The 10,390-nt window shown below is 35.7% G+C and overlaps 2 protein-coding genes across 2 annotated transcripts in view; both read right to left on the reverse strand.

Moving 5' to 3' along the window:
* Window positions 1-5,486, reverse strand: part of LOC111088828 (galactosylgalactosylxylosylprotein 3-beta-glucuronosyltransferase 2-like) — a gene marked incomplete at its 3' end in the record, with an annotated part of 24,172 nt that extends 18,686 nt beyond the window's left edge. The window contains exon 1 of the mRNA XM_022399911.1: window positions 5,385-5,486. Coding sequence (XP_022255619.1) covers window positions 5,385-5,486 — 102 coding nt within the window. The remainder of the gene's footprint in view (window positions 1-5,384) is intronic.
* A 3,235-nt stretch (window positions 5,487-8,721) lies between these two features.
* LOC111088829 overlaps window positions 8,722-10,390 on the reverse strand; it is a 44,521-nt gene continuing 42,852 nt past the window's right edge. Inside the window, exon 10 of the mRNA XM_022399912.1 lies at window positions 8,722-9,245. Coding sequence (XP_022255620.1) covers window positions 9,200-9,245 — 46 coding nt within the window. The 3' untranslated portion in view covers window positions 8,722-9,199. The remainder of the gene's footprint in view (window positions 9,246-10,390) is intronic.

Raw genomic sequence — 10,390 nt, forward strand, 5'->3', positions numbered from 1 at the left:
TATCCATTCATGCGCGTCACTAATTAGATGACGAGGCATTTGGCTACCTTAAGAGAGTCATAGACCTCTAGACACGAAGACTTCATTGTTAAAAGGTGGGTCTGGTTCGTGAGTTGAACTGCTTGTCGTAGACTTTTCGTCTCGAATGGCCTTGTCTTTGCCTTTTTGGGGACTGGTCACCTCTCGGGATGTACCGAATGATGGAAGAGGACACATCACTTTATCCAGTTAATAATCACACAGCAGACTAAGCCGTTTCAACTTGACATTGAGAATAAAATCCCTAAATTACTGGCTTCCTTACTGGCAAAACAAATAGAGCCAGAATTTCCAATCGTTCCTCTATTGTAAAATAGTCATAAAAGTAGTATTCTAAAGTTAACTAAAGGAAAGGTATAATGATGAAAGCTGAGATTTTATTCAAACACCAAGCATTCGATAGACAAGGTGAGGAAGCCCGTAATGTAGGGATTTTATTCTCCATGTCAAGTCGAGACAGCTGTTTGTTATGTGATCATTAGCCGAATCAAGTGATATATATGTCCACTTCAATCCCTATCTTGTTTGGTTTCTTACTCAAGTTCAGTAGCCAGCTGTACATATCTTTTTTGTTTGGCAATACATTTTTTCATTATACTTATTTTACTTTATTCATTGAAACACACGCCACATAGATAGCGCAAACGCCTTTTAACAATGAATTAGTGATTACAAAAGCATAAAAACCCATTAACAATGAATTCCAGTTACATTACAGTGATAAACTCTTTAACATTAACTCTTACTATTAACTGTAGTATGACAGAACATAGAAGAAGAAATACTAAGCTAAAAACAATACAAGACATAAAGATATCAAAATAGAAAAAGAAAAAAACCTTCAATACTGATTAACAGATTAACTTTTCAACTTTGACAAAGATTTATGTTGATACTGTGCCGCTCACTCTCGCCAAAAAAGACAGCACAGTGCAACAGTTCCTTTTTTATGACAAATATAACACATATACATAAAAACTAAGGTTAGCAAATCATCTAGGTAGAGTCCCAAAGCCTCTTAGATGGATGTTGTACATTTAGAAAGGTGGTATAAAATTCTCCAAGTGCCTGGTGGTCGACACACGACCTCTAGACACGAAGACTTCATTGTTAAAAGGTGGGTCTGGTTCGTGAGTTGAACTGCTTGTCGTAGACTTTTCGTCTCGAATGGCCTTGTCTTTGCCTTTTTGGGGACTGGTCACCTCTCGGGATGTACCGAGTGATGGGAAGGTTTTCTTTGTGTTTGGTACATGGTACTCCTTTTGGAGGTGAGAGTAAATCTGCCTGTGTCTTCTGGTGGTTGTAGCACACCCTCCAATGGAACAAGTCATCAAGCTCTGATGTTCTTTGGACTTTACATTTATTTACAGTGGTGTGCTACTGGCATCAATGAAGGCTGCTGGGTGGCTTGAAGGCTGGGATCCCCAAGTTTTGGCTGCCTTACTATTGTTGGAGTCATCGTCACGTAGTTGCTGTTCACTCTCACCCATCTGCCCTCCACTGTAGAAGGGATTTGTGAACCCATGAAGACTGCAGGACTAAACCAATCACAGAAAGACATAGCAAGCTCGCCTATGTTATTATACATTGGCCAGCAATGCATCTCTAACCACACTTCAAGCCATTTCTAGATGCCCTAGCTTCATTGGCTCTCTCACCCAAGAAGAAGTTATGCACTTCCGGTAGCTTCTTGGTGGCTTCATAACTGAAGGAATGGATCCATCATGAGCACTTGTTAATGGAAGTCGATGAATGAAATTCTCTAGAATACAGGGTCTAATCGGGCACATTGGTTGGTTAAAGGAAAGAGACTGTTCAATACCAAACACTGATCTTAAATACCAGAATTACGAGCTCAAATATAAAGGCTGACTGAGTATTAATTGATCAAAGGTCCAGTTGAGTGTATATGTTAAAGAGGGTTATAAAGCTCAGTTCTAGTCATAAATGAAATACTGGTCATATGACGTGTATAGGCATAATGTATACTGACATTCATCTTCACCTATAAAACATGTCTGTGATTAAAGAACTTCCCATTCCCCTAACTTCACCGAGTCTCCATTCGACCAGCTACATGTGGCTGTGTTTCCCACTGCTATCCCTGCCAGACAACAGGAATGCACATGCCAGGCTCTCTGACCCATCCATTTCTCCACCCAGCCATTTTTTTTGTCCAACAGATAGCTCCTTGTTTCAGTAAGAAGGAATAATGGTCAATACTTTTTGGATTCTACATTGTCAAGCTGACTCAAAACAGATGTATCAACCTCATCTTTGCTAATGCTTTCATTATCCTCCTTTATGGACTTTTTTTCCATTACAAATCATCTGTTGGTTATGGAATAAATTACAAAATTTCACCACACGTGTAAAACATTCTACCTACTCTATTACACTTAAGCCAGCATTTTCATGTCTAAAAATTGTAGTGGAACAATGCTAAAAAATGTGTTAGGTAAAACTATTTATTCATGAAAGATTTCTCAATTTGCCTGACTGAGAATATTCTTATCACAACTAAATAAAGGACTGACTGCACCACATGTACATATTTTTTATAACATCTAAGCTATTGCTTATAAAATTCATGTACTACTGACAATCGCACTAACTCCCGAATATTTCAACTCTATACAATTGAAATATTCTTACAATATGCTCTTGAGAAACACCATGAAAAACTGTACCAGAATCCCAGTCAAAGTGTGTTTTCAATTACCTCCATTGTCTTCTCATGAAAAATCCACAAACCTGCTAAATATCTCATTGTTGAAACTAGAACATTCTCTCAGCATTAATGAAAACTAAAGAAGGACAACTTTGTTCTTCAATAATACCTTCCAGATTATCTTATTAAAGTCAATCTCTTATTTATCAACTCTTGATGTCGAGATCAAGCGCTTTGTCTACAAGCTCTCTGATTTCATATTTCCTTTACCTCTTATTACTGTCATTTCTTATCATTTTCTGTGTGTTCTTTCTTTTATTTCAATTTGTTTAAAACACCCATGAAGGATACTATGTAATGTTTACAACACTTGCATGTTTGTTTACATATGCCCACTGACATATATGTATGCCAAAAGTACTCTTGTAGTTTATGCACCTTGCTTCGCCTCCAGTCACTACCTGGACAACTTTTGTAGTTCTAGGTACATGCTGAAGATATGCTCGGTAGAAACTGTAATGCCATGTTGAGGCTGTCAGATTTAATTCATTTTATTGATGCTTCACAAAATACATAATCACTAGTAAAATTTGGACAAATCGAGGTTTTTGGACTAAAAATATACTTGATGAAAGTTTGAGCACATTCAAAAATATCTCGACTTTCTTGCTGACCATAGATATAGTATATATATATCTCATCAAGACTGATGAAAAATCCAGCAAGAACTGGGCAATATACTCTACAGAGTCTTCACCACTCCACTAGCTTTCCGAAGTGATTTTCTAAAACTATTTAATTAAATTTTGTGCCAGAAAATCTACTCACTGACTTGGAAAGCAAGACATCACAATGTTCTTTTGACAAGCAGTCTTAGAACTACCAGGTCATCCTAGCATTTGAAAATCGAGTAGTATTCATCAAATGCAAACCATACATTCTATCATATCTTCCTACCTGATGTCTTGGAGAGCAAAAAGCACCACTTCGTTTCAATATCAGGTGCCCGACATAAATATTCTAGCTGTGAAAATTGTGAGGCTGATGTTGGTGTATTAATCACTGATTGAAATTTGCAGAGTATCCAGTTTCAACAAAACCTTCTCTGGCTTCTAAAACACTGCCATATGTGCTGCTTCCTCTTTACTGTTAGGTGGGTCATGATGAATCGAAATGCATCCTCGTCTTTTCCTGACTCGTTGGTCTACTCCCAAGACTTCCAGTCAAGCCAATGCACCAAGGAATTTTCTGTAATTTATGAACATGGCATATATATGTGCCCATGGTACTTTCGTGCAACTTGCATCTGTTGTGTCTTATATATTAGAAGACCAACTCATTGGAGTACCATGTATGAACCAGTCCATCTGGTTCTCAAATGCTTCTGGTACATGACAAATCCATACCCAGTTAGTATATTGGAACACCCATTCCTTCATCATCCAGTCGTAACATCTCTTCTATCATTGTGCAACCTTCACAAGATACTGTTGAGTATATCTGTATGCATTGGCCATTGTGTATCTCAGTCACTCCATATATTAGTGGGGCAATGGGATACCTGTGGAGGACCATGCATCATATTCATGGGGAGTGATACTTCCTATTCAAACATGAGAAAATTCAGTAAAAAGTCTGTTGATCCCTGTTCTGTTGCTCTGGATGACATTACTTATGGCAAGTATTCATTCTAGTGGGTTCTTGCGGGTTCAACAAACTTTGCAAGTATCTATTTGGAAGTTTATACAGTCTGGTCTGGGAATTCATAAGTTTTTGGTTGTCATACAAAATTCACACAAGTGCAAAACATTTTTATAATTTGCAGCCAAAAAAATCTGTTGCCGGAAATTAGGACAAGTGCGTGACACACGATGCTCTCTGCTTCTTGTATTGTGTAAATTATGGAATATATCTTGGCATAGAGTTCTGGTAATCACAAAGTGCAGCAATACTGGAGCACCCTGTCTTTCAAGCTGGTAACAATGGTACAGCACACATTCTTGTTCTAATATTTGCCCATACAAGTACCATAGGTTATGTGTATTTCTGCTACACTCCTCCACTAGTGGTGGGTAAGTTAGCCTTTTCTGGGCCATAATGATATCCACACTAGGTCAAGCTCTTTTAGTTACTTAGCTTGGAGCTCCTGAAATATCAACTTTGGCATCCATTCTCCAGTGGAGTCGTCTACTAATTTATGACTTTATCTCTTGCATGCTGTCCAGAATTAGGACATTTCAATAATGGTCAAGGTCTCACCAAGCAGTGAGATAGTCCTGCATCCTGCATTTGTATGCTGGCCCAGGCAATGAACCATGATGAAGCCATATTCTTACAACTTTGTTACAAATCACATTATCGTCTCTGCTGAATTTTTAAAATTGTTAACCACTGGCATTTGAACATCCACTAAAGATAGTTTTAGGGATTATAATACTTGGTTGCACACCTCACTCGAACTTTCGTAAGAGCTGCTGCTTGGTGCTACTATCATTGAAAAATTGGCCAATTGATAATACAATACAAAGCCAAAAGAACTGCAGACCTCCTGCTTTGCCATAAGTCAGGTCCACTCTCTCACTGCAGCTATCTTAGCTTGGCTATTCAAGAGTCCATTCATCCCAACTATGTGGCCAGGAAACTCCCGCTATGTTTAGTGAGCATAAGTGAGTACTTTCTGGACTTCATTTTCTGGCTTACCTTTCTCAGGCACTGGAATGACATTCTCAGGGGCTTGAAGACGTGGACAAACACCAAAACCAGGCACCTTTCCCATTACAATCCTTTGAGAGTAAGCTCCATTAGCCCGTCAAATGTGGCTGGGACATTACACAAACCAAATGGCATGACACGGAATTGAAATAAGTCATCTTTCATGTTGAAAGGAGTTTTTACTCTGCTTTCATTTTTTATCTCGACTTATCAATATCCAGGCACCAGATCTAAGATATTAAATCAATGGGAGCCTACTAACGTTCATCTGTCTTTGGTAATGTAAAAAATGTTTATGCAAGTTACCATGTTTACTTGTCAGAAGTCTATGAAGGACCTTGGTGTACATTCTGTATGACAATCACCAATGGTGATAAACAAGCCCTTTTGGAAGGTTGCATGATGCCTTATTGCAGCATCTCACTACATTTCAGCTCTTGTGACTTCCCTATTGTCTACAAAAGTCAGTGCAGTGGTTGATTTATAGGGGTGCATGACGTGTACTTAAATGGTGTCCATTTACTGTTGTTTAATCCAGTCAGCCATCTATTCCTACAAACACATTGCATATTCAACAGACAAGCCACTGAGTTGCTCTCACTGTCTTGGGTCGAGATTGTCAGCAGTTTTAAATCAATGTTCTTAGATGTGTCAGTAGCCCTGTATTTGCATGATGGATGTGACCCTAGTTTTTCTATTAGTATCAGTCACTTTCACTTTGCTCACTGTACCTATGATTGTTCCAACATCCAGCTCAGAAGCAAAACAACATCAGAACTTCATCCTTTGTCAGGTGAATCACTGTCCAAACTAGTGTTGCATGGTCCACTGCTATATGATGACAAGATACTCGTGAAGGGTCATCATACAGTTCTACTCAACCCCAAGTATTAGGTGATGCCAATGACTCAGTGGGGAAGTTCTCCATATCTCTTGGTGCCTTGGGCCATGGATCATTGTCTTTATCCATATGTGCCTGCTGTCTCAACTGTTAGGGAGACAACTCTAACTGGCATAATTCTTACATCAGCAGCACGTCTAGACTATTCATTCATCACTGGTGGTTTTGTCCAGAGATGGGGTTGTTGTGCTTTCATTGGCGATAGACTTAAACTTTGACAGATACCTCTTCATGCGATTTCGAACTCGCCAGGTGCTTCACCATTCCAACAGTCCTCAGTCATCTGCAATTGCCTGTTGCTGAGATCAACCATGAGGGGAACAACCTATTCGTAACGTCTGAGTGCACCAGATACGGGCAGGTCTTTCTGAGTTTGTATTTGCAGGCTTATTGATATCATCGACTTTCAAAGTACTGGAAAAAATTCTGTATCCAGGAGGGGGACTCCTCTTAGTCTCGACACCTCTTTTATTCAAACATCTCTCTCTTAATGACCGCGAGTACTTCTAAAGTCTTAGAAAGCTATTGTCTTCATGAAAGTTTTACTTTAAACTCACTTTGCAGGAGATCAAGTTGGGTGGTGTACATGGTTAACCTCATTACAGGAAAACCTTATATTAAATCCTTGTGTCACAGCACCATATTTTGCTGTTTTTATCCTGTTGTGATATTTGATAAATATAACCTAATGTGCGCGATTTAATAAATCATTTTTTAAATACAATTTTTACAAGACTTAAGCTTATTTAATCAAAAGTTTGTTTATCATCTTCTGCAGGAAATATGCACCTGATTTAATATTGAAAATATATTGATTCGTGTTAGGGATTTTCAAAAATAAGTATTTTTAATCAATTTTTCCAAATCTTAAAATTAAGTATTTTTGTTTTGTACATTTTTGTCCACTTCTAACTGTATTTTAATTCTGGGTTAAACAAAACCAGTTTTAGACATTTCAAAAGAGGTAATGTTTCATTGTTCCTTCAACTTTAATGTTTTGTAAGAATTTTATACCATCTCATTGGCGTATTTCAAATATATATTTTTTTCATTAAATTTTCCAATGCTTAAGCTTCTGTATTTATTTTTTATTGTTAAAATTTTATTGGCCATATTTTTCAATGATCTTTTGCAGAAAAGATGCACCAGTTTTAAAAAATCTCATCAAATCTACTGAGGCTAAAGTTCTGATAGTAGTGTTACGACAGTGGAAGTCACGTGACCCTGGTAACACGTAATGAGTATCTCGAAAGTTCTTGAAGGCTCGAGTGTTTGCCAGACGCCCTCTATTTTGTATATATAAGACCAGCAAGGAGTGACGGCATATATAATTGCAGACAGGCAGAGATAGAGACGGACAATTGAGTCAAGCACGGTAGTCACCGTAAGTAAAGTGCGTGAATCGTTATGAATTATAGCGTGTGTTTAAGTTAAAGTGACTGTGGAAATTAACTGTATTGCAAAGTTGTATTGAGAAAGAATAAAATAGTTTTATTTAAGAAAGGACTTGTGTCGCTAAAGTTTCATCCGAAAGAAATTGTACGGGAAATTAACAAACGATCAGAGACGTAACAGTAGTATGAAAATTTTGGCCCACTTTATATTTTCGTCAAATGTCAAATAAAGTTAAACTCTATTGGGACTTTACAAAGATAGGTTCATTTAAGTTGGAATTTCCAAATCTTATAAGACTAAAATAGGTTCTTTATTTCAGAAGTCAAGTAAAGTTAGATGAGAACAAAATTTTGAAAACAACAAACTGAAATTCCAAAAGATGTAATATTTTTAATAAAATATTTTTGATTAGAATTTTATATCATCGGATATATTATATTTTGTTTCAAGGTAAAATGCTATCTTCTTTTAGTGTTTCCATTTATGTTTTATAAAAATTCCTAAGGCTTAAGCATTTGTACTTTTGTTTGGTGTTTAATGGCCAAGTACGACTTCCACTAACAAGTTCCTTATGTATTGGACTGTGTCGCGTTACAAACAAATATTAAAAATAAATCATACTGCACACAGTTGTATGTCGACAAGAAAGGTAATCTAGGTTGTAAAGAATCTCTGTTAATAAAGTTACATTGTATAAAGTACATTTAAATTTAAACGTATATGACAGTTTTAGCTAATTGGACTAGTATAATCTGAATATTGTAATTAATGGATAACTGGTTGAATTTGATGTAACTGTATAACGTTATACCAAATCTGTGAAAAATTACATAAAATTAGCATTTCGTCCCGCACACAAGGAATTGTTGTTTTAATAATTGAACAAACAAATTATAATAATCCTTCTGTTGGTATTGATATTCAAAATATACAAATGAATCGCAGAATTTTTTAGAGTTCTTTATTAACTTTTCAGTACAACTACTAAATAAACATGAACAAGTAGACAATGAGCTTTCAAACGAAATTCTTAGGCTATCAGATACGTAGAAGAACAATATTAACCACATTTGATTATAAAAGCAGAAGTATCTGTTCGACATGGCGTAAATACCTTCATTTAAAGACGTGATATACTCGTATGTTCTGAATGAATATCATAGTTAGTGTATCAAATATTGGATCACGTTACGGCTGTCTCCATCTACTGAACGTTAATTAAACTACATTAAAAGTATTCAAGAGATGAGCAAAACATTTTATTTCTTTTCACTAAACTACTCAACTGAAAGTTATGTTAAATTAAGTAATTTCAATGGATATGCTATAAAAGGGAAGCGATTTCAATTTGTTAATCAACAGATGATTTCCAGACCTCCTTGGGCAAGGAGTTCAGCTTTCATAATGCTATGCCAGTATAAACTACAACACACCTCTATATTTCAAATAGTTATCTTCATAATAATGTCATCTAGTTGTCTTCACTTCTGCCATGTTGTCAGTATTTTCAAAGGTGTTGTTAAAGCTCTGCATGGAAATAACATTAACGTTAGTTTTTCATTAATACTAAACACCAAAATGCAATAATATCACAAGTATGCAGGTAACAGTTAATAAAATGATCAAGAAGTTATACTAAACACCAAAACGCAAAAAATATCAAGAAATTATACTAAATAACAAAACACAAAAATTATCAAGAAATTATACTAAACACCAAAACACAGAAATTATCAAGAAGTTACACTGAACTAAAAAACAACAAGAAGATAGTTGTACCAAACACCAAAACACAAAAAATTATCAAGAAATTATACTAAACACCAAAACACAGAAATTATCAAAAAGCTACAATGAACTAAAAAACAACAAGTTATACCAAACACCAAAACACAAAAAATTATCAAGAGTTACACTAAACTTAAAACCAAACTAAACCAAACCAGAAGTTATACTAAACTCCAAAACACAAAAAATATCAGTTAGTAAAGTAGGAGGTAAAATATATATGAAATAATACTAATTATTAATTTATAAATATGCATGTAATGATAAATTATACTAAACATTAATTTAAAATAATAATTAACTTATAAGTAAACAGATAGCAGTCAAAAATTAAATTACACACAAGTTATAGTGGACTTTGATATATTAATGTCACAGGTAATAAAAATGGACAAGAAGGCAAATTCATAAAGAAGCTATAGAAAAGACTGATTTATAAATAACACAGTAAACAGGAAAGGACTCAAAACAAAATTAAAAGCAAGTTATACTAAAGATTAGTTTATAAACATCAGAGGTATATGATAGAATAAGATAATAAAACTAAAAACAAATTATACTGTTAAAACAGTGGAAGTCACGTGACTCTGCTGGCGCATGCATGACTGAATTTCTTGAATTATCGGGGAACTCGCGAATTTTGGAGATGCCTCTACATTAGTATTGTTACGTCTCTGTTCGTTTGTTAATTTTCCGTAAAAATTCTTTCCGAAGAAACTTTAGCAATATAAGTCCTTTCTTAAATAAAACTTAGCTTCGGCTATTAGTGATTTCTTCTTCAGATTTGGTATGCCATAAGAACTGCATTCAGATCAAGGTCATAGCCCTGAATCAGCTGTGTTCCATGAATGTTGCAAGTTGTTTAGCGTACGAAAGACCAGGAC

Source organism: Limulus polyphemus, unplaced genomic scaffold (genome assembly GCF_000517525.1).
Source record: "Limulus polyphemus unplaced genomic scaffold, Limulus_polyphemus-2.1.2 Scaffold4525, whole genome shotgun sequence".
Classification (NCBI taxonomy): domain Eukaryota; kingdom Metazoa; phylum Arthropoda; class Merostomata; order Xiphosura; family Limulidae; genus Limulus; species Limulus polyphemus.